A 26,168-nucleotide genomic window follows, 5' to 3' on the forward strand; every position below is an offset into this window, starting at 1 on the left:
TACTCAGAGAAATGAAGCCCACAGAGAATTTTTTACTATTATGAAGCACATGAAGATATTAATTTAAGCAATGTCTGATTTGACTTGAATAGACTTCGTTCTTGGGATAAGTGAAAAGATTGAATTTAGGAACATGGAAAAGTCCGATTTTCTTGCTTCACAACAAGATTACTATATTCTATAGAGAATTTTGACGAAAAAACACGTTTTGGAATGATCCATTTCTTACCCTGAATAGTGCTGCATTATCAAAAACTTACGCACTCGCATGTCCTCCAACTCTCATCGGAATGAGTATCTTAATGGTGAACCTCTATTTATCTGCATTTTTAACGAGTTACATTTGCAGACTTTAAGCATCATTAAAATAACATGACAGCATGAAAATTCTTGACCTTTCAAATTTAGCTACTTCACTGACGCACAAATAGAAAAGTACAACTTGATCTCCACTCAAAAACATTTGATTTTTTTCAAGACACACACATCAGAGTCACAGAGAAAAAAAATCTGATTTTTTCACATGGGGAGAAAAACAAAATGAGAACGCTAAATAAGACATGTTGGTCCTGACAAACATGGTTATTTGTTCCTTGCATATGTATTTTAATACCATCAAGATTGTGCCTCAAACAAAATCGACAAGAAAGCTGATAAAATGTAGAGAAAAAAATTAGATAAAAAGCAAAAATAAGCTTGGGTAGAGACTTCTCCTTTTTGTTCATTAGCTCAATTGTTTCGAAAACTAAAGACGCAAACAAATTGCTGGTAGTTGGCTTACAGCCAATCTTATTCATAAAATGATCAGAAAAAAATTCAGCCCCAGAATAATGAATTGCTTTGAGTCCTATGAAATTCTTTAAGTAAAAGAGGCTCCATTTATCAGAGACTGGGAGATTTCATTGACATAAGTCCATGCAAAATAAGGCTGCACATTTTTAGACAGACATCACACAATCTTCTGTTGTAGTCATAAAGTGTGTAAACTTATTTGGCGTGGACCCTAATAGGAAAGGCCTTCGTTAAAATTTGCAGTTTTGAGTTCAAAGCCAGTTTTGGCCAAATATAGAATACATTCTCAGCATGGACACAGCCAATGATTGAAATTGTAAACTTTGCAATGCTACAGCACCAAAACCAGCTCCAAACTTAAGCTAAAACTTTTCATAGAGGCGTGTCTCATTGTAAAAGTTAGGTTTTAGCCACAGGTCTTGAAATTCCCAGGTTCTCCGATTAAGACCCAAGCTCTTTCTTTGTCAAAACTTAGCAGGAATCATACTTGAAAACATTGCAGATGAGTAAAAAGCTAATGAGAAAGAAAAATAATACAATTACAAAAAATGAGAAAACACAAAAAAGTGCAATTGAGAGGAGAGCGTTTCAAGCACAAAAAAAGGCAGCTTAAGCAGGGTCAAAGATTCAAAGGAACAGAGAGCAACACTGATGAAACTGGATTCGGATTAAAATTAGGTACGTGCATTATCCTGAAGGGGGAAAAATGCACAGCTAAGATTAACAATACTCTACGGGTAATATTAACAGCCGAAAAAGTTTTAAATGCTCAGTCGAGTCAGGCACAGTTGTATATCTAAACAAAGCAAGATTATTTCGGGGACACAACCACAGATGATCCGAAGTAAATTGATCTTGCTGGGTGTAATAAAATTTTACGTCATGAACTCCTGTGACAGGCGAGTGGGTAACTATGTCATAATGGCTTGTCGGTGCATTTCAAAACTGAAGGCATTTAAGTAATACAAATTTTTCGATGCAGAAAATTGATGGAGAGTACTTATTTTCTGAAGCTGAAAAGAAATTGGATACCTGAGGCAAGTCTTTAAATGGCAGGCAGAAAATTTAAAGCGAGCAAGGATGATCAACTTCTGTATGTAATACTTTCATAGTTTAAAACTGAATTGGGTACGTATTCTCATAGAGAAGAGCAGATGTATTTGCGGATTTTGATTTACGAGACATAAATTATTGATGCAAATAGTGCCAATTAATGAAGCACCAGTGTAAAATTTTGATTTTGATTTAAATACAAACTGAAATTGAGGGTATCTTGGAACCTCTGACAAAAGCAAAGCCACCTTTAATTACGGATGAGAACGTTACTGAGAGAAAAAAAAACACAGTCCATTTTACAATTTCAGTTTCTTCACTAACAGCAAACTCTTAGCTGACTAGTACATGACTGATTTGAACTCATCAACATGGTAAATTCTTAAACAGGATTGATTTTCAAAAGCAAAATTAGCTAAGATAACAAAAAGATATAACTGATGTGGACTAAAATCCTTGAGCCACTTAAGCAATAGTAAATTTGATTTTGTGGGAAAAAAGCTTCCTCCTTACATTTCAAATCATACATTCTGTATTTTTCTGTCAGAGAGTTGATAGTGCAACAGTAGGGGAGACATTTTGAGCAGAATACTGGTTGTCGCATATCAGCGCTGGAACTGCATAAACACGTGTCTTGGTTGCAGTGTTTCAAAATCTCCGCGACCAACCCAACATCATGACTCGAAATTTTCACAAAATAGTCTTCCAACAGAGAAGAAGGATCAACGACGGTTTTAAGAAACGACGTCCAAGAAGTTTTCAATGTCGCAACGCATCTCTGCAGTTTCAACAACGACATACGCAACGGAAAAATTGCATAATGTGCACATGTTTGAAATGTATTAGTTTGAATGGTCTCAGTAATGGTGCTCCGCTTTTGATTAAAAATGCTAGGAACTAAAATGAGGTGAGAGAGGGATAGAAAAACGTTAGAAGAATTAACTTCGTTAGCAACATGCCGTGGTAAATTCTATAAAAGCGCTTAGTAGTACATAAATTAATGATGAGCTACATCTAGGCGAAAAATGGTTTCTGTTGAAAAGTGACGAATCAAACAGGCATTGGTGGCTCTTCAAATCATTTGAGCTTGCCATAATCTCTGAAAAAGTATAATAAAACGTGATAACAATCCTACATATCAAGACAGTATTTACAAAATAACACAAGAGGTGATCAAATAAACAACAAAGTAAAAATTAAGACTCCAGACATCTACAGATGAAGTTACACAGGCAAAATCCGCAATTCATCAGCTTTTTCATCACACTACCAGTTGAATCTCTCAATTCCAAGACAACCCAACTTAGGTATTTAAAGAATTTTCATTTATTTGTATAGAATCACTAATTTTTTGGCTGCCACACAGTTTTTATCGTCTCCTGAACAATTTCGTTTTGCCCGAGATGGGTCCTTTTCGAATCGAGAGATTCAATTCAATGAAGAATGTCAGAATTTGAAACACCTGATGAGAATTGGTTTCGAAAGTTGAAGTATCCAACGAACTCAAACCTCAAGTTGCAAATCGATGGCTGAACTAAGAGACAATATATTGTCATCTTCCGGCCAAAGTGTCTCAAGCGCCAACTTCAATTCGAGTGCCATTTGCGTTTTCGTCGCTTATGTTACCGGAAATCTAAATAAATACTGTTTAAGTAAATTACTTCTTTAAATCTTCTACACATACTTTCGAAAAAATTTTAGAGATTAATTTTAATATTAGGAAATATTAACTAACATTTTTAAGTGATTCTGTTCATAGTTTTGATAGTTTTTGCATAAGACATTGGAGAAGTTTCAGAAGTTTGGCAGAGTGCCTAAACACAAATGGCGCTTGTGATACTTTGATCGGAAGGTGACGACACCTTAATTGTGGCAATCCAAAATTTCCATCCTACTTCATTTCTTGAAAAAAAACGAGACAATTCAATGGCTTGGAATTTTTAAATGGAAAGGAAAATTCAAGGAAATTTCAGAAATTACAGCCTCCAATTAAAATATGATGTATGACGAAAAGTATGCAATATTGCAAACTAAGATATATAGTCTCTCAGTTTAGCCATCAAAATCCATGATTCAAATCTAAAATGCAATAATGTTGAGCCTTTTAACGTCTTTAGTCTCAATTTAGCGGGGGAAAAGAGAGATATGGGACAGGTAGTGTGAAAACCTTGCGAGTTAAATCCCCTCATCTACTGGAGCCAGGATGTCGGAATACTGCAAAAGGAGGAGGTAAATTCCCTAACCTGACCAAGTTTTTTAGATTAAAAACAAGGTTCCTTCCTTCAAAAGCAGTAAATCTACTGAGCTTCGTCTAACAATAATAGATCAACTCAAAGCAAGTGGCTAGTTTATGAAACAGCCAATTTGCTGACAACATACAGCTTAGAAAACGTTTGATAAAGTTCGTTCAATATTAACAATAATTTGTTTTACAATTAAATTGAGCTTATGCAAGAAGTATCGATTCCAAATGTTTTTGCATGATTCTTCGACTTTTTTGGGGTAGAGTGAAGAAGTATAGGTGAAGGAAGTTTTTGTGTTTGCCCAGATGGATACTGGCTCTTTGGTATGGTAAGCAATAATCGTAGGTACGTAGTTTTTGGGGCGAATCAAATATGTAATTCTTGCAAAAATGTTTGTTAGAGATGTGAGAGAGTCGCTTGGACTGATTTCAGTCAACTCTGAGCTGCATTCACATCCCGTTTATTAGAAACATTGAAACTCCTTCCATTGCTAACTTTAGCGACTGGCTATGGAGAGAGATCCTAATAAACCCCTCCCTCTTCAAGCAAACAATTGCTGCTGCACATAGGGGAGGATACGCTCTCACAAGTACAAAATCAACCAAGAGAAGATATTGCCACTTTGTGAGAGGGCAGGTCAAAACAAAAGTTTTGTGATCCCATGGTGGCAACGTGACTTTAATACAGTAAAGTGGCAGTGAAAAGACGATAAACACAGATGAAAGAAAATAACTTTGCTTATTTTTTTATCAATAGATAAGGCCTACAACAATAACGAACTTACATAGGTTTGAAGATCTCCGTTAGGAACTTCTATGAAGCACGGAGACCTCATTGTGAATAAGTTAGTTGGCTGAGTATCTTTCCTAATTAAAATTACTTTGATGCCGAGGGCGTTGAGAAACAAAGAGAATAAAAAAGAAACAGAAAAGAGTCAGTATCTTTAACTACACAGGCTCATGAATGTGATCTCTATAGTATACTGGAGGGACAGCTGAGTGAATGAACAATATGGTGACTAGGAGTGGTTTATAATCGTTGGTGGAGACAAACTTTTATGAGCAACATTCAACAGAGGAAGCTTTTATACAAATATTCGATGACAATTATTCTAACTTAGGCATCTAAGTGAGCATAAAGAATAGGAGGAATAAGCAATATACTCGGATGGAAGCATCATACAGGAGAGTTAGGCAATGGATTTGATTGAAACTGGGGGTCACACGACTGAACATCAATTGCAAAAATGTTATGACAAGACCAGATCTCTTTTATCAAAATCACTTAACATTATAGCAGTTTAACTTCATACGCTTTGCGGAACCTGGGGCCTCGGTAATCTCTGGCTTACGTTAAGATATGAGCTCTGAAATAGTACATACAGTCATATGAAAAACGGTGTAGATGAAAAATAAATTCGAAAAACGAAAAAAATATCCTGGGCAAATTAATCAATTTTTTATTCTTCTGAATCTTGGAATTGATTGGCTTACCCCAAATATGAAATCAATTATCATGGTTTTCTCACTTGAATGAAGGAAAATTGAGAAGTTGAAAAAAGGTAAAAAATATAGAGGAAAATTTAAGTTTCAACTGATTGAATACCTGCAACAGCAAAAGCTTTGAGTATAATTTAAAATGAGTGCGGCAAAAAAAAAAAAACCGACACTGTTTCTCTTTCCTATGAGGCTAAGCCTACGAATATTGTTGAAATTATTTAAGAAAAAAACTGTCATGTTACCCAGGAGAAAAAACAACGGCACTTAGTAATAGTTTGCAGAATTTGAAGATGCAATTTTAATACATTCTCTCTTGTTCTCAGTTTTTGAGGATATTATTAATCACTGCATAGAAGATCATTCATATTAGCTTGTTTTTGGTTTATATATACACTGAATTATTCTTTCATATTTTATTACTTTTTGAGGGAAGGATAATTATTTTTAAAAACGTGAAAAATCACGTACCTTCCATAAGAATATTTGCTCATTGAAATTTTGAATTATTTTGGTACTGAAATTAATGATAAAAATAATGCTTAAAAACTGGGGTGGGGGAGGGGGCTAAAAACTTCAGAATTTAGATGACTGTAAAAACATTTTTGTTCTTAGCAACAGGCCAGGACATTAAAGAGGCAAAAGTTGAGTTTCAATTAGATTAAGTTGAGCAAAATAGTAACATCTTCAATCAAGCGTTTAAAATCTCAACACCTATTATGATTCTTTGGATAGAAACCAACCAACATCCCAGCTAGAAAATTGTCGGAATTTTTCTTGCCCATATGGAGGTTATTTCCACAAAATTTTAAGCGAAAATGTTGGTTGGTTTTCTTCTTAAAAATGAAAATGAGAGATGGAACACCAGTAAATAGATGTGACAGTTTTTCTTAACTCTATCAGATTTTCAGTCATATCCTATAATTGTCACGTGAATCTTGCTCTCTTCTTTTGAAGACAAACAAGTTTTTAAAAAAACTTGATAGCATTGATCTACATGTAGTTACAGTAGCTATAAAATTTCGAACTATCTTTTAAAAAATCTACGACAGACAGGCAGCTCACTTTATCCATTGAATTATAAACAGAGCTGAGCTGCCATTCAAAAGACAGGTCTACGTTCATTTGAATTGTTAACAGGGGTAGGGGACACAAATCTGCCTTCAAAATTCCTTTTCATGTCATAATTTCTATTCACCTCCATTTACAGCACACATTTTCTCACAAAAAAAAAAAAAAAATGGTGTAGAGGTAAATCAAAAAAGCGAATAGCAGCCAGGATGCCTTAGCTCAAGACTTCATGGTAGAAAAACTACTCAGTGTTCAAAGGGCAAAAACTAAGACTTAATCTGGCAATTCCTACAATACTGAAAGATAACTCGAGGAGATCAAAGCAATTGGTATAAAACTCAAAATACTCATACATTACATGAGCAGAAAAATGAGTGAGATAGGACAGCATGCTCAAAGGAGCAGTATGTTTTAACCGCTTTTGTGGTGAAATCGAATTCATATAAAATGCCTAAATTTATCGTTTCCCAGACGAAGGAACCTAACTCCATTCCAAAGTAGCAAAATTTACTCAAACAATTTATTTTTTACAAGAATGTACCAGTGAAAATTTTGTTCGACACTTTTCTAATATTTGCATGAGATCAGAGAAAAAAATCAGTAAAATTTTTAGTTAGAAATGCTCAAGATTCTCCTGGTAAAAATGCAATTTGCTTAGTTTATCACCCAAAAGCGGTATAAACATGAGTCCTTGCATCCTACATAATTCACACATATACATATCCATGAAGTAGGTCTCTGGAAAAAAAGTATCTGTCAATTTTATCATGCAATAGTTCCTCGTTTTTGACAAAAAGTGATTGCTACACTTGAGTCGTTGGTGAGTCCTTGATGCCTGAAATTTTCGACACCCTAATGAAATCAATCACCATTGGCTTAAGTCAAAAGATGCGTATTCCAAATTGCAATCATTGCTCATGTTTTATTTTTACAGGGAAAACTAACCACCACTTCCTATTAAGTTTTTTGTGGATTTTCTTCATTTATTATAGAAAAAGTCACATTTTGAACAGTTTTCCTTCATGACAATAAAGCATAGTCAGAGATTTTCAAACATTGCGATTAAGAAACGCATTTTTTGCACTGGGCCATCGCCATTTTGAAAGCAGTCTCTTGGTTTCACTCACTCTCTCTCATCAAATCAATGCAACTAAAAGTAAAATTTTCTCAGACTAAGTGAGGGATGAAAAATTATCATGAGACAGAAGACTGACCGCAAGTTTGAAACTATCCAAATTATGGAGTTTTACTTGCTCCAATGGCAGGATTGTCGAATTGATGGAAATTTTTCTTGATAAAAATAAAAATTTTTTTTTGAAATCGAGCAATAATTTTTCTTTGAAGAAAATTATTTGTATTCTTAATTTCTTCACAATAATTTGATGAAGATGCACACCCAAGTCCTAGCGATAGCATACTATGAAAACAATCGACCACAAGACAAGGTATTGATCAAAGCACTACACAACATATTTTTTCTTCTTTTCACAAATAAAATGAATTGCACGGCAGGATGCCTGGAAATCAACTCTCATACAAGATAAAGGTGTTCACAATAGACATGAGTTATATGGCAAAAATACAAGGGACGCCATTTGTATATTCCAACATCCATTGGGACCGCGTTAAGCGGAAAGGAACCAAGCCACATCAGCTATTGCCAAATTTCATTGGGCAATTTAAATTTTTAAATGAAAACGGTTGTGCAGATTTTTTTTTTACTTTCAGTGAAATTTCTGAATAGTGCAAAGCAAATTTTTCAAAATGTTCAAGAGAATTTGCACAAACGTTCTCTTGTAAAAAATGAAATTGCCCGGTTAAATTTGGCAATAGCTGATATGGCTTGGTTCCTTTCTGCTTAATGCAGTCCATTTGATCTGTGGTAATTATACTTGTTTTAGCTCGTTCAAGAGATGATTTCCAAACTTCTCTCAATGTGAATCGTTTTTTACATAAGATTTTGAAAAATTAAATTGTGACTTTTCTCCAGACCAAACCTTACCTGGTGGCTCATTCAAGAACACAGAAGGTAACTTACTTTTAGACTCTCCGTCGCTTTGGTTGAACATAATTTTTGGCATCAAAACTTGCTGGAGTTGGTTAGAACCTTTCATCTCGGACTATTCTCATCATTGGGTTCAAAAGGCAGAGAAAGAGTCTCCTATCGCTCAGAACATTGGATCTTTTTCATGGTGTGCCAACACTACGATTTTAGGGCGCATTTTGTTTTTCATACCAAAGAAAATATTTCACGACTCAGCATATTCAGATGTTTCTCATTTTCCTGCCCGCAGTTTTATGGTTTTTTTTTCTACAAACCAATTTTCATCTGACTCATAAGGAATCATGTAAACACAACTTGGCTCCAGAAGGTGAAAAAAAATTATAGAGGTGTCCTCCAGAGAGGGGTTTCCTAACATTATTGGTCCTTGGTGAACGCACAATACTAAAATTTGTACAGTAGGATATTCCAGTTTGGTCCATTGAAGGTAACTATTACCGACATCAGAATCACAGTCGGAGAAAAGAAATGAAAGATGCTTGAATACGTCCATGGCTAAAAAGCAAGACCATGTATATCTGATACGATGTTTCAACATTTTTGCTCCAATCTTACTTTCTCAAAGAAAAACAGGTCAACTTTATAGCTTGAAATTTACAGAATAATAGAATATTCTGCTCAAGAAATTTTTCAAGAAACTATGTTGACTAGCTTTCGAAAGAAAAAATAAAGTATAGCAAGAAGCCGACAACGACGCATACAGAGATACATGCTTTCTCACTTTGGCCATTGATGTGCTAACTAAACTATATTGATGGCAAAGCTCCAAAACAACTCATCACAGTTGCAACATTTTAAAATTTCGCCTCATATTTTACTTTCATAGAACGTTAACAAAACAACATTAAGGCTTGTAATTTTCTCTGAATTGGCTTCAATATTCTGTAGCCCTTTTGTACAAATTTCAAACCATTACATTGAGTCGTTTTCCTTCTGAGAAATAAAGTATGATAGGAAATGTTAATTTCGTGAATTTGAAGTTTAGTCATCGATATGATTTGTTTCAGTTTTCCGTACAGTTCTAGGAACGTTCCGTTTGTGATCTAGAATACTATCTGTAAGGAATTTTGTGAGACGAAGTTCGGAGGAAGAGTATATACATGGCTAATTTTACAATCTTATGATAAAAACGCATGCAAAAATACAGACCTGGCTAAATCAAACAAGTGGAATTAAAAGCAAGTTGACGGATGGTAGAAGGAAAAAAAAAACAACACACACAAAGAAAAATCAACTGGAATAACCTAAAAAATAAATTTAAAAAAAGTAAGAAATAGCAAGCAATGAAAAAAACTCATTAAGATTGTGGGAGAATACACTGCTAAAATACCTTTCTTGTGATGTTCAAGAAACTAATATCTTGTATTTCACTGATAAAAACAAAAAAAAAACAGGCAAAAGAGAAATTGTATAAAACAATAAGGGGATGATAAAACTGTTAGAAGACAGAAAAGAAAAAGAAAGAAACTAACTTTGAAACAAAAACTTCATTTTCAAGACTGTTCAGTATACTTTTACAAAATAAGTAGAATCATGATTTAAAAAAAGAAAGGATTTGAAAGTTTTTTTGTATGTGTGTCACAAGACTTTTCGACATTAGAGGAATTTACCAGCAAAAAAAGATCTTTGACATCCGAAAGGCTGAACGAAAGCTGACGAAAACACAACTGCAACATGTTGCACAAAAATATGGTGGTTTAAAATATTTTTTATAACTCATCGCACTTCAGTTCACCTACGCAACACTTCTCATTTAAATTTCTTTCCCAAAATATTTTCCTTTGATTTTCCGTGTATCGCAAACTCGACATAGGTACCAACAACTTGGAAGTTATCATGTGTTTAATTATGATGTGAAGATGGTTAAAGGAGCAACAAAATAAGAGACTGGATTATCTTGGTATTTGATGGGGCAGTGGCAAGGAATTTTTGCCGGGTTGATACTTTATAAGGGGAAAAAAAGATTATCAAAATCCGACCGATCAAGAGGCAATAGTCGAGTGCCTAAAGCTGAATTCAGCCCATCAGCAAACGGTGCTTCCTCCGCCTGGCTAAGCCCACCGAAAATATTGTTCCTAACGGATCCCATTCTTGCAATTTACAAAACGGGGTTTCTTTGCCATTTGGAGCAAAAAGAAAAGAAAAAATCCTAGAAGCTTAATTCACCCCGCACATTACGAAAATTATTTTGAAGAAATGGGTGTGATTTACAGAACCGCAAAAGAATTTCTGATTAATAATAAATGCAAACCATCCCTGTAAATTAATATCAGAATTTTTATAAGCGTGTGGTAATAATTTGACACAGATTGTGAGTAATCTCGACGCGAAAGACTGATGAAAGAGAAGATAAAACGAATTACGGGATTGACCAACCTGCAAAAACAAAGTTATAACAAGGTGCACCAAAATCTGAAGTAGATCTTTGTCCTGGTTGGGATGGTAGAAAACTCTTGCAGAAATTCTTACAGAAATTTTTGAAACTTTAAAAAAGGCAAAGCATACACGCCGACTTATTCAGCATTACCATGAACATTCGGAGGCCAACTGCTAGAATATATTTTCATCTGAATATGTTGAGCTCTGGACAAAATGAAGAATAAGTCGGAATAATTTCTGTTTGACTACATTTTAGGAATTGGAATTTCGAACAGCAATCTTTGAATCAATATTTTTGGACAGTTTTGCATTAGAATATTTGTTGGACAAGACGAGCATTTGGGCAGTGTTTTTTAAAATTCAATTCAAGCTTTAGCAGGGTGGCTACTAGGACCCTCAGAAAAATTAAAAGTGCTCTCTGGGTATGCTTGGCTAATTGTTGAAAAAATTAGGTCTTAGAGAAAAATTGAGTACTTTTTCGTAATTATCATCTAAACTGCGTGATGAAATATAAAAAAAATATGTTCTGGAGGGTTCTGCTCTTGCTACGTAGTATCGAGCCCACAAGGAAATGCTCGGTGCATATTATTAGCGACAGCTGCTTTAAGTAACAAGGACAATGCAAAAATTCCTGTAAAATAGTGTTCCTATTAATTCAACTTAAGCTTCCTGTAATGTAATAAGTACATTCAGCTTTATTCTCATTAATTTTGATTCGCTTACGGATAGTCATTTTTCTTGGTTCATATGAACATTTTTGGATCTCTCTTAATTCAAAATAATTTAAAAAAATCCACATGTAGCACAAATGATTTGGGACCATTTATACCAATATTTTTGGCACTTTCAGATACCCTGATAATAGAGAAATGTTTAAGGTTCCACTGGAGGCGATATCCTGAGAACAGTCTTGAAAATGATGAAAGGAAAAACGGTGGTAAATTCGAGCAAAACTGAACAAATGAGCAGGCGAGCGAGCGAGCGAGCAGACAGAAAGAGATGAGAGGAATACGGCTTACAGCTTGGTCTGTGGAGCTCTTGCTGTATGGGACTGGAATCAGCCTCTCTTGCAACTCACCACCTATCACCTTTAAGAGTAAAGTAAAGGGCAACACATGAGAAAAGTGTGATGCGACAGTAGAAAAGTAAAGAAAATAAAAATATGAACATTAAAGTGCATAATAAGTGGCATAAGATACATGTAAAGTGATGGTGGGGGTAGGGCTGCTCTGAAAATTGCTGCAAGAAAACTACGTTAGACCAGAACTACAATAGAATTCTAGAGACAGACAGTAAGTAGTCGATAGTCAAGAAAAATACATCAAGACTACACATAAATTAATTCTCACAAAGACATGGGTAATGCAAGACAGACAAACATCTGAATCATGTACAGTGAAAATAAATAATTCAACTAGATAGTAGTTCAAAACTATTACGATAGAGTAGAGAGAATGATTATTGACGCAGCGAAAGAAGGACAAGCTTCTCAAACTAGCAGACCTCCACGATTAAACGCTATTCATTCCAGAAACAATCAAAAACAAAGTCCCTTGACTCCAAATTCCCTCTATTAAGTTTCGGCTTGCACACGGATAGAAAACACAGAATTGAACTAAAAAACAATTTCGTCATTTTGATAACTGAAGTGCGAAACCATGTATATCCATTGAGGCGTCTCAAAGTTTTCCTTCCTACTTTATTTTTTCGAAGAGCAGCAAGCCAAATTTGTGGCTTAAAATTCATATAGAATATTCTGCTGACACATAGGAAAAATAAAGAAAATTTTCAAGAAACTATGTTGACCAGTTATCCAAAGAAAAAATAAAGTATGACAGGAAGTCTGCAACATCTCAAACGGTGATACATGGTTCCGCACTCAGGACATCGATTTACTATTCTGTATTTTCAATGCTTATTGCCTGAATTCCCGCTGGTTTTGATAGTTTATCCTGCGGAATTTAATTACATTGTTTTCTTATTTCCCAATTGCTAAAAATCCCTCAATAACTGAACATAAAAAGGGGGAATTTGTCAAGACTTAACACATCAGCAAACTAGGTTTGATCCTTTCCAGATGCCTTCTTTGTATTTCATTTGGAATTTCAGTTCTGCTTTGACTTTCAGGTTGCTTTAAACCATCAATTGGTCACTTAGGGTACTAAATCAATTGTACCGAAGTTATTTTTGCCATCTGTTATCCAGAAGTCATGACTTAAATGGATGAAGTTCATCTAGAATGCACAAGTTCAAATTTTCGGATAAAATAAAGGGGTCAAGTGAGACAGGGACAGAATAATGAAGAAAAAAGTGAAAAATAAATGCAAGTGCATACTAACGAGATTCCATTAAGAGAACCTCTGGGAAAAGCGAAATTTTCTGATCAACTTATGTAGACAATGTTGTTTTATAATGACTCAATTGTTTGATAAGACCCTTCAAAGTGGATCTACTTGCCAAAGCAAGAAAGAAGCGGAATGAATATTTGAAATCGTCCTCTTTATTCATGAATGCACTTTCCATAAGGCTTTTCATTGACTGACCCATTAGCTACAAATGATACCCAAGAAATGAGCGTTTCAGAAAAAGAAGTTTATCAGACATTTGATCTCTGTGCTTCTTTTCATTATTAGCAGATAATTTTCAAACTTTCAATTAAAATTGGACTATATTCTGCAATTAGGAGCTAAAAATTGTGGCTAATCCACAAAAGCACTTATCTGCATAGGAAAACTGATGACACATACGTTGTTTGTGAAATAAGCCCAGAATGGTAGTTCCTTATTGCAAAATGAAGGCCAATTGATATAGACCATGCAGTGAAAAATCGAAAGACATGGACTAAAATAATACTGCAAAGAGAAAGTTTTCTTTACCTCTCCCTAAAGTCAGCTTCTGTTTAATGGCATTAACCTTCTTCAAGAAGTAAGCATAAGGTTCATGCAGCATAATTGATTTAACTTTAAGATTACAATCTCTTGCCTGATCGCGGGAGCTTTACGGGAAAAAAATTGGAAACGTTCCTAGTGATTTTCCAAATATTAGATGCATGTTATGAAAATGTATCTTTGGGCAGATGCATCACAAAAGTAACTTCCTAAGTGTGCCAATAATTGTGGAGAGAGAAAGAAGCCCTGTGAGTTACGAGAACAAGCTCTTTGTCAAAATTTTTCATTCGATAGAGATAAAGAATTTGATAAAATTACTCTTAACCAAAAATTAATGATTTATTTGAGAATGAGAGTCTGTGATAATTAGAGATTCGACTTCAGAATAGATGAAATGACACTGTTTCAGATACACTTAACTCAACATTGTGGAGAAAAAATTCAAAAGATCTATCAACAATAATTTTTTACAGCATATAAAGTGGTAACTTATTGAATAAATACGTACTTTACGTTTTAACACTTCAATGAGATTTATCTATTAAAAGTTAATATATCTGGATCAATACAAAAATGTAGAAAAATATGACTGTACAATATAAGAAACAATAGACCAATTGGGGCTACATCATTCGATATATTCGATGGGTCCGACGAAAAAAAAGAGAGAAAAAAAAAACCATAGACTTTATCTCAAATTTAACATGTTAATCTGCCTTGTTCCAATTTTGCTGCATGTTGAAGAGCAACAAAATTCGCACAATGCAATCATATTTCGTTCAACTAACAGGGATATATAGAATCATGTAGCTACTAAATCAGTCTGTAAAGAGTAAAAGCTAGTGATTAAAAGCAGGTGGGGAGAAGAAAAAAAATAACATAATCAGTACATAAGTATTTACACATAAGTCATTTTCCACTCGACCTGGCGATCGCTGATCGAGGGAAACAATTTAAAAATGAGGAGGTAAATTATTTACAAGAGAACAATTTTAAATTCATAACAAAGGTAGAGGAAAAATTCGGAAAAATAAATTATTAATGAATAAAAACGTGTGAGAGTATAAAGCAAAAGAGGGGTGCCGGTAAACGGGGGAAGGACAAGGGGAGAGATGAAGGAGGGAGACGAGGAGCGGGGTGAGGATTGGGGAGGGGTAGAGGGAGAAACTATAGGCGTGATTGAGTCCCAACACCAAAGCTGATTGCTGAGAAGAGAGAAGCAAAGGAGAGAAGACAAGTTTAAATCCTTGTTTCATGGGGAGTTTTAGGTAACAGATGAGTAAGTCCCTCACTATTATATGACCGATGAGGGTCCCCCGAAGACATCTTCTGAACGGTTAGAGAGACATTATTGGTCGACAGTAGTCTCACAGGGTCTTCGTCAATATAAGTGATGTCGGAAAGAGGCCGTTGGCCTGTGTGGCTCCGGGAACTGCGTAAACTGTGCAAACTATGGACAGAACGCCGCTCTTCCAGATCCTCCAGGGTCGAGCGAAACGCTCTTATCACCCGAAGCTGTAAAACACACCGACACCGTCACTTCAAGACAAACGCCCAACTTAACCTAGTCCCTACATCCTCATGCCTAGTGCCGCATTTACCATTCGGTAAATCCACTCGTTTCAATGAAACTGAGACCAGTTTCTCACTTAATCTGCTATTACCTCAAAGTTAACTTGGGTAGTGTGAAATGAACAAAAATCAAACACTCTTCAACACGTGCAAAATTGCAATGCAGTGTTAATTTCCTTTCAAAACCGATTGAGGCGTTTTGATGGACGCCATATTTTGTGTCAAAACAACATGAGATATATCGCATTGATTGGTTCCATTTCTTCAGCCACTCGTTATTTTTCTGGAATTTTGTGATTGCAATTCTGTTGTCAGGATACTAAAGAATTCACCCACCAATTTTGACAATTAAATTCAACGTAATAAAGGCGTGGTTACTTTGGAGGAAAAATATTGCCTTCGAGTGCAGTTTTGATATCAGTATCGAATTCGATACTTTTCCTCTGAAAAAACCACGCTTTCATTTCGTTGAATTTGTTTGTCAAAATTGGTGCGTAAATTCTTTAGTCTCATGACAACAGAATTGGGATCTCAGAAGTCGAGAAGAATGACGAGTAGCTGAAAAAATGGAACCAATTGATGCGATGTATCGCAAGTCGTTCTGACACAAAAAATAGCGTTCATCGAATCACCTTAAGTACCAATCCTTAAAAGGGGTGAATAGAGACAGTGAAAAATGCGAACGAGATAGAGGAGAGGAAAAGAGGAGTACCTAACGACTTGTCTAATGCTTTAATCTGGGCATGACTTAGATAGAGAAGAGAACCTTAGCAATATCTGTTCGATCTCTCTATGTTTTGATTTCCTTGAGAATTTATCTCAACCTTTTTTGCTTCTCTAACCAGTGACATTAATTCTCAAATTTTGGGACCGCTTGAAATAGAAACTTTTTGTTTTTTTAAAAACAAAAGGCATTCGTCTCATTATTTAAAAAAAAAGCCACATTACTTGAAAAAATTACATCAAAGGTAGATAAAAGGGAGAGAGAAAGAGAAAATATAACGAAGCACCTCAGAGGATCTAATTTGAGGGCGAGAGGGGGGGGGGGGTCCTTAAATATTCTATCAATATTGTTTTTACTATCCACTTCCAAAAAAATAGCTAATTTATTTCAGGGATCACTTTTTCTTGTAAGTTGAAAGCTGCATGATAAAAGACTATAGGCTCAAGCATTGCTGCACTAATGTTCAAAAGCGTAATACTAACAATGCAAATGTTTCCTGAATTTTTCGTGCGAAAGTTCTTGTTATTGCATTCAGCAGCAGAGATTTACCGACAGAATAAGATAAAAGAAAAACCTGTAATTTGCAAGGATTTTTGAGGGCATCTGTATCGTTTTCTGCCAATATAATCCTGTGTTTTTTTTAGAGTTTGCTTAATAAAAATTACCTACTCATGATGACTAATTTTAGATGAACATTTTTTTTGAAATGCCAATGTACCAACTCAGTGGTTTCAACAGTAAGTTTCTTTATGCTGTGCTTTCGAAAATTGTAAACTCATCCATTTAAACATTTTTTTATCTTATATTTTTAGACAAAAGAAAGCTGAAAACCTGTTAAGAGTATGATTTAAAGCCACTTTTGTCAGACCAAAAATTCGTAGAGCTATGTTGTTCAACTGACAACAGGTTTCGAACATTTCCGTCCACCTTAGGAAAAAGAAAGTTTAACAGGATTTTTGTTTGTATTTTCTTTTAAGACAAGACATGAAAAACAATATTTTTTTTTCAAAACAAATACTTCGATGAATTTGTTTCTGTTGTTAATCAGCACATTATTCCTGGCTGTAGTCGGGTTTATAAAATTAATTTTTTCAAAACCTCGTCTAACTTGCATAGTCCACTTTTACAGCATCTTTCACGACCTCATTAGACTGAAAATTAAAGCCTCCTGGGAAATGCCTAAGATAGGAATAGATAGCAGTTGAGGAAGGGCACTTAAATGGACTGGAAAATTGATCCTTTGGAATACTGGATGCTTTACTAGAAATGGATAGATTTGAGTGTACCTAACTGTCGTGACTACATTGCTGTGTTTAAAAATCTCATCTCCTATTTTAATACTTTGAAAAGAAACCAGTAAACATCCCTACTCGGAAATTAAAGCAATTTTCCTTGCTCATATGAGTGTTACTTTGCAGATACGTTGGTTGCTTGCTTTCCAAAAAATTAAAATAAGACATGAGATTTTTGAATAATGCAATGCAGATTTGACTGTTTTGCTTAACTCTTGTCAAAATATTCAATTAACTTCTTTCATGCAAATTCAGACGGAAATGTTCAAAATATATCAGGCCGGAGTTGATACAGCTCTGCCAATTTCTGTCCAATAAAGGATATCTGTATAACAAGATTTTTAAGAATAATTAAGCTTTCTGTCTACCATAAAATATTTGAAATCGGTGAAAAACCAACAAAATAGAAAAACATGAAAACTTAATTTTTAATTGTACTATTTATTGTAAAAACAATTTTTTTTTTTTTTTTTCGCTTAAGTACGCTTATCTGGGAGGAGATAAGAAAAGGCTCCCTTTAATGAAGCTATTTGTTGATTTTGTGACTTGAAATATTTGCCGATAATTGAATACTATAGGGAGGGGAAAAAAGTTCTTATTCATGGTATGACATACAAAGCGGCTTACAGTAGCAATCAATACATCAAACAGACACTAATTACTCAAAAAATATGTATTGATACTGCCATGACAAAATCTTCCAACTAATGTTAAACTTGGCTGGGAATTTCATGCATCAAAAACAAGTGGATTATTCTACGAAACTTTCTGCAGCAAACGTCAAATGAAAAGGATAAATAAAAAAAGGGGCAAATAAAGAACAGGAGGGAAATTATGTAGTTGCGATAATACATTTAACAATATTGATAAAATATCAATGTTTGAACGAATCAGAGGAGCCACTAAAAGGGAGAAATAAAAATGATTCGGAAAGAAATGATTCAAAGCGGAATTTTTCTCTATTCACCCCAAATTAAGGTGGATCAGTTTTTCATGTTCAATTTCAATAACAGCATAAACAGCAATACACAACTTTAAAAACACTCTGGATGAAAAATCAATGCTCGGTGGAAAAAATTAGAGAGGTAAAAAATAAATAAATAAATCGAAATGACTTTTGTAAACTCAATACAGACAAGAAAATTATGCAGGTAAGTAATTTCACTTAATGAGCTTTAAAATAGCAGTGAAAGTGTAAGAAGCAGAGTATCAATGTAAAACCAAAAGGCGTTTCATAAAACAAGGAAGCTGTTACAAAATAGAGACCTTTTTCTTAAAAGGAATATTAAGTCGTTGACCAAAATCTAGGTTACTTCCTGAGATTATTAATGGCTTAGCACTGAAAACATATCAATTTGTAACATTGCAAATTACATAACACACCATTTTTTTTCTTAAATGGTAAACTGATCAATAACACTTCATAATCATTTCCAGGACTTTTCTCTTTGCGTTTAGAGAATTTTTAGAAAATTTCAAGTGATAAAATTAGTTTGCTTTCCATTCAAAAAAATTAAAAAGGATCTGGAATTTACAACACTGCAAATGAGATATGTTGTTGTAGAACTGAGCCATCATTAGAAGTTGCATTTCAATTTCTTGCAAAATAATGCTCGACAGCAAATAACTCTATCAGGTAGTGGCCGCTAAAACGATAACTTAACTCCAAGACCTCGATTCCAATGTTTTGAAATTGCCATACAAGTATCAACATTGAAAGGAAAACAAATCGACATTATGGCTTTGAAATGTTTCGATCATCTTCTTTCTAAACTAATTTTTGGTCATCCTGTATAAATTTCAAGCCATTATGTTCATTGGTTTTCTTCCCAAAAACGAAAGTAAACAGAGGAATTTCGAAACATTGTAATTGATATGCGAAGTTTCGGAGCAAAGCCATCAAAAAAGGTTTTGAAAATTTTGTAAAATAAATCAAGATTTTCCAGTTGAGCATTGCGATGTCAAGGGCAGTAAAAAAAATTTGATTAGGTAGACTTTTGATTTTCTGAGGATGGTACCTTGATTTGGGATTTTCTAAAGGGGGACAAACTAAAAAGAAAGAAAGAAAAAACTATTTTCTGAAAATGGAATAAAAATGGAAAAAAATACCCCATTACATGCAAAATAAGCGGTGTGACACACAAAAACTTCAAATTTTCTTCACAAAATAAAAAGTTAATAAATTAGTAATTGAAGCCAATACATATTTTTTAAAAGGAGCCCAAAACTAGAAGCAGAAATTGTTAATTCCAAGGCAGGCACACCTAATGAAAATTAACCATGTCAACGGTCTAAGAATCTCTAAAAACAAAATCAAAGGAATTGCTACTCGAGGCAAAATGCAATTTATAATTCGCGTAGGAAAGAGAGACTCTCTGAATGGTAAAAAAAAGGGGAATAAAAATGAGGGTAATCTCGGAGCATTGTAAGAAAGACCATTCAAAAAGTTGTCAGAATTTTGCTGAAAATATTAATAGAAAAACTCAAGGTACTGTTCAGCAGTATTATATAGTAGATACATTTCTTTTCTCTGTAAATGAGGAGGCAGCAATTACGATTTTGCACAGGATACATGGTAATTTTTCATCTTCCTATGGGACTGTTCATAAATTACGTCACATTAGATGGATGGGATGAGTTGAGCATACCAGCATGATCAAGTGTGGCTGAGGGAAAAGGGAGTTATGCAATGAATTACATTGTTCAAAAAGCAGTGCTGAACGCCGATGGGAACAGTGTTAATCACAGCATGATGTAACGACGGAAACCGAAAATACCAAGGTAACACCCTTCGAAATTTAAATTGAGGCAAAAAAGCAACATCAAAATGTGTAAAATCGAAATTAATAATACCAACTCACAATATGAATAAAATAAAAGCTGACGCACTTCAGGGAGCATTTTTTCTTCTCCTGGGCTGATTCCAATTCTGTTGAGCTAAGGAAAAACGCTGTATGAACATTCGAGAGTTGCCAAATTTCCTACATTGAAAAGTTAATTTTTGAGGAAGCTATGAATATTTTTCCTTGAAATTTTCAGATACTGTAAATGAAATTCTGTAAGAAATCGGGTGAAAAATATCCACAAGTTTTTCAGCAAATTCGCATTTTATCAAGGGAAATTTGGCAATGCCTGAAGGCTCATACAGCGTTTTTCCTTACCATGGCAGGATTGAACTTATCATTTCTAAAGCTGCTAAAATTTAGTGTGACAGTCGTCCAGTCCTACCGAGTAAAAATTAATTGATTCTTCCCGTATCTTGTACATTTCCACCCATTACAAAGGATGTAGTTTTCTGCTATTGCTGCAGGTAAACAACAATTTCCCTGAGTATTCAAATTTGTGACCTGAATTTTGTCAATGTTAGGATTAAAGGCACTAGATTTAGATCATCAATTCGAAGATTCAGAGAAATTGTCAGTCATCTACAGTGATAGAAGAAAACTAAGCACTTAGAAATGGACGGCAATGTATAAGAAATGCATGGGGATGGTAAATTTTGATCTGGGAGGGTTAGCTTACTGTCTTTCCAAATTCTTGGGTAGCAGCAACGGAAAAAAAGAAATTTTAATCTGAATCCGCTCTGAGGAATGCGCTGCCTCAGAACAAGTCCACTATTATTTTGTGAGTTGAGTTACACATTTTTAAATTACTTTTTGCATCAAAGCATGATGTCATTGTTAGGAGGGGGGGGATTGATCTACATGACAGGTGCATAATGGAGGGAAGGGGGTCCAGATTTTTGTGCGCTGTAATTTATGAACAATCCTGTTGTAGCATGAAAAGAGAGGGATACCTCCCATGAGCCGCGATTTTATGATTTCACTCAAGGCTTTCTTGATCAAAATGGCTCATAAAACTCTGACTTATACAGAAATTAAGATATACCTAGTATAAAACTTATTGACGATCTTTTGATTCCTCGGTTTCATTTTTGGCCTCGACCGTGACTCTGGTTGTAAATTTAGCCAAGTACCCCTAAAATTCTTGCTTCTACATATTTTTTTTTTTTCAATTATGAGATACGCATTCCGAAAAGGATTTAAGTTAGTCAAAGCAACACCTTGGTTAGATGACACATAGTCGAATTGGATTCACATGGCACCATAATACTGAAAGTACGAACACAAAATCAAAACACAAATCATTGAAAATTGTACATGATTTTCTCGGCGTGATTGACTACAGGTATTTCAATTAAGTTTGTTATTATTGAATACCCTAATGCATTCACCAGACAAAATTTCAAACCGAAACCTGCACTGCTTGGAGATCAAGCTTTGCACCATCCTTTCCTCAAACAAGACTTCTGATGGCAGAAAGGGTTGCACTACAACTGTTACACATTTTGAGTGAGCATTAGGATTTCAAAATTCTTTATAGGAAGTGTCTGATCAGCCCTATTTGATGATGATCACAAACTAAAAAAAATATCTCTTTACAAAAAGCAATAAGCGAGAGTTAGTTGAAATCAAACATGCACCCAATAAAACAAGACGTTGTTCTGACTTTGAGACATTTCTAAGAGATGTTGTATCGGCTGGAAACTACGGCTGCTCTGATTCGACTGAATGCAGTCCTATATTCTACATTCTTGCTTCTTGTGATCTCTATTTCTTTCATGATAGGTTCGTTTCTACTTCTGAGGGCAAAACCGTGTTAGTAAACACAAACATTCTAACAGGGAAAAAAAGGGGAAATTGAAGAAAACTTATGGACTATGGTGTTTACATAATTTGAGTCCATTGATGGAGAACAATAGTGTAAAATACAATATTATGTATAAGTAACTCATATTCCTCCAGAAAAATTAGTGTACAAAGTACCTTGGAATGAGAGAAACACGGACAACCTGATGAAACTAACAAAAGAACCGAGCGAGAAAAACTATGGAATTGATTACACATTTGAAGAATATAGATGGATAAATGCACTATCAACGACCTTGACAAAATATCAAATTTTAAACACATGGCCCTAGAACCTACAAAGTTTTTTATCATTAAAAACCTGATTCTAACATCCTATACTTTACGTGGACTACCGTGAAAAATAGCGAGTATGTTGTTAAAGACAAAACGAGGAAAATAATAGAATAACTAATGTTTGCTACAGATCTCCACTCAACGAAAATATCATTTAACTTGCACAATTCTTTTAAAATTCAAGCTTATTTAAAGAACTTCACGATTTCTAATTTCTGGTCTATGACCAAATAGATGCAATGAAAAACAAGTAAATTTAGCAACCAATTTCAGTTAAACTCTTCTCGCAGTGCATCAAAGAGTTTTAAAAATGAAGAGGAGAGAGTAACATTCAGCCTTAAGAGAGTTGCAATCCAACCATTTGGACCTCTGAAAAATTCGTAAGAGACTAGATGGTGCCATGAAATTTATTTCAAATTGACTCTCATGCTCACTAAAGGCTAAAGGCTGAGACAGACTCATCCCAAAAAAGGGGGGTTGAACCCATATTTTGGGTCTGAAAAACAAATCATCTTAGACTGACATCCTCTTAGACTGACATCATCTTAGACTGACATCATCTTAGACTGATATCATCTCTGATCCCCTTTTCTCACTTTCTAGTAAACTTGAAGAAGGCAATCACCCCCTTTGTAACTTTCAAAGTTGATGTTCAAAGAAAGCCAATTATGAGCAACCAGCGATGCGATCTCCAAAATTCTATGGTAGCAAAACTATAGAACTTGCTTGTGTATGATAAAGACCGAACATTCATGAATGATAGCTTATACTTAGCTCGCATAACAAATCTGGAGAGCACTATTACAACTGATTACATTCATTCAAGTCTGATAATAAAACATGAGGGCGAAATAATCAGCTCGCTATTGCAGTGATTTCGTTGAAACTACCAAGAAAATACATCGAAAAAGAGCCAATTTGAATATCTTCTTCAAGTTTCAAGTGCAGAGTTTATTTTATGGTATAAAAACTGACCTATGTGCTCAATAGAAAATGACTGTAGTAGAATAATGAAGCATATTCCAGAGACATGGTAGATCAAATGATCTGGACTGCTTTCTGTGTAATGTCATTTCAAGCATACTGCTGAAAAACGCGGAACATAGAACGATTTGTTGGACATACCCGACAAAAATTGAATTTTTTAGTGAATCGAGAACACTTCAACAGTACTTCACAAAACGACACAAGAAGAGTAAATGGCTCAAGGTTGACGGATCAAATAAAACAGAAGGGACGACCAGGATGAGGATGGATTGGAAACATGGAATTGGGACACAAGGGTGAACTGATCAGGAGTAACAGCAACACATTGAGGGAGTGGTGAACAGATGTACAAATACATTTTGACTGACAACTGTAACAATACCAAGAGAGTATAACAACACCAGGGACTATAGGGAATATTTTACAGAACTTGATATAAAACAGATAAACGGTTGATTCAAGTCGGAAGTGAGGAATGCAGAAAGAGAAGGGGTAAACACAAAACTTGGCAAACATTTAACACACAAAAAAAAGAGAGAGAAAACCATGGAATGGAAAACTTGTGGTCTGTTCGAGGAGTGGTTGAGAATCATTTTGCATTTTTGGGGGAAAACTATTTTTCATCGGTGCAACTCATCATTATTAAATTTTTCTGGCACTGTCAATGGAAAGGCGTTGTAAACAATCGCACAATAGTAAAAGTTTCGATATCAGGATATTAAGCAGAAATCTTATAAAACTTCCCACTGCAACTTCACTGACATAAAAATAAAGATGTCATTATAAACGAAATGATACGACCTGCATTACTTAGAAACTTGTTGACATTCTATTCTTTTATTTATAAAATAATTACTTCAATTCAAATACTGTTAACTTTGCACAGGGATCGAAATCGAACAAAACAAAAGAATTACTGTAATTGAAACATTTTTAGCCGTCAAAAACTTCGAAATTTGGAAGCTATAGGCGCTATTAGTGGTGACGTCAACGTAGGGACTCTTCATTATATGGAATTGAATCAGAGCAATGATAATGAGATAACCGACTTCAATACTGCCAATGAGAACAAATTAATATATGTGTTTTTTTAAGTGATGTAACGCTAATACCATCTATGGGAGCGATCTGGCTTTGGAAAAGAGACAGTAATGATGACATCGAATTGACAGTGTTTTCGTTGCGGACAACTCAGAGTTCATCGAGATTATTAAAGAGGGAACTGTTAGATTTGACTTTTTGGACTATTATTCTATAAAGTAGTGGCAGGGGGAGATTGAAAACTTGTGCTGATTTTAGACAATTTATACGATTTAGATTCAATAATAGAAAAACAAAATTTTTTTTAACAGGTAATCTTGATGGCCATTTTAAACATTTTGTCATCCTCCGGTGGATGAAACTGTCATAAAACTCAGCAAAAATGAGAAATTGTACATCTTGCCACTGAGATACGCTAGTTTTGTGTCTACTCTATTCATCCAGAAGAGGGTGCAATGCCCATGATGGCCATCATGATTACATGTTTGGAGAAGTTTTGTCAATTAATTACCAAGAGTGAGAGATAAAAATTTCTTGAGAGAATATATCCTAATCAAAGAACCTTCGACAAATTCAGCTGGCGCTGCGTTTTTTCAACAAAAAAAACTTAAGAACACCTCGATTTTGAAGACCAGCAGAGGCTGAAGGGAAAAGATGTAACTTGGACGAATAACACCGGCGGGTTTTCCACTCGAAAATACGGAGAGTAAACAAAAACATCGACACGCAAAAACACATACGGCCATGAAAAATATAGAGGCGCGGGGTGAAACACTGACAAGAGCAAATACGGACACATAGAATTTAAAGATGCACCTTCAGAGTGAAACAAGTCAGAATACGGAGGAGCTGAAAGCGCTGAGAGGCAGATCTGACTGAGCTGACAAACTAACTGCTAACGAGCGAGTCGCTGCGAAATCTGTTATTTTGACCGACTAGGGAGATTGTCTGGTGAACAGAAGATCAAATTTGACTAGCTACTTCAGTGAAGTGGCTCCTCGATCACATTATCAGTTTGACTGCCCAGTTTGATCATTTTGTCACTCCGCTGACATAAGGACAAAACTCCATTTTTACCCAAGCTCCAAAAAGTTTGAAGTAAAAAAAAAAGAGCTTATCATGCCTCCTAGTCATGTCCATATGTCAGCAGAGCTATGATTTGAGCACAGTTCGACTTGGGAGCACAATCAAACTGTAGATGGTCAAACAAGAAAAATAATCATCTCCCATCATGGTGTTTCCCAAACTTCATGAGACTGTTAAGAAGTTCTCTTAAAAAAATTGAAAAGAGAAAAGAAACAGCAACTGAATAGCTGAACTCTGAATCTATGTTGCAACATTCCAAAATTCTTGAACATATTTTATGTTTTGATAGGATAACAAATTGATATAATATCTTGTAATTTTATTTGATTCTTCTTCAGCATTCCTCAGTCATCTTCAATAAATTTCAAACTCTAACTTTGATTCGGCTTCATTTTCAAAAAAAAAAAAACCTATGCGTAGAAAATTTTGAAACATTGCAACAGAGATGTATGGTTTAGGAGTTTAACCATTGGACTAGTTTTGATAACTAAAACTGA

At 34.8% G+C, this 26,168-nt stretch overlaps 2 protein-coding genes across 31 annotated transcripts in view; both read right to left on the reverse strand.

Annotated features, from left to right (window-relative positions):
• LOC109033903 (plasma membrane calcium-transporting ATPase 3) overlaps positions 1-26,168 on the reverse strand; it is a 469,278-nt gene that overhangs the window by 202,990 nt on the left and 240,120 nt on the right. The window lies entirely within an intron of this gene.
• The window catches only part of LOC140223753 (plasma membrane calcium-transporting ATPase 3-like), a 310,994-nt gene that overhangs the window by 1,378 nt on the left and 283,448 nt on the right, over positions 1-26,168 (reverse strand). For 10 of the 19 annotated variants that reach the window (XM_072303319.1, XM_072303317.1, XM_072303325.1 and 7 more), the window contains one exon: positions 12,116-12,184. The exons of 1 other annotated variant lie outside the window; for it this stretch is intronic. In XM_072303319.1, the coding sequence (XP_072159420.1) occupies positions 12,116-12,184 (69 nt within the window). Of the gene's footprint in view, positions 1-77; positions 2,945-5,377; positions 5,455-12,115; positions 12,185-14,298; positions 15,500-26,168 lie in introns of those variants that run through there. 8 more of the 19 variants (XM_072303332.1, XM_072303328.1, XM_072303324.1 and 5 more) reach the window with 6 other exon arrangements.

This window comes from Bemisia tabaci, chromosome 8, assembly GCF_918797505.1.
Source record: "Bemisia tabaci chromosome 8, PGI_BMITA_v3".
NCBI lineage: Eukaryota > Metazoa > Arthropoda > Insecta > Hemiptera > Aleyrodidae > Bemisia > Bemisia tabaci.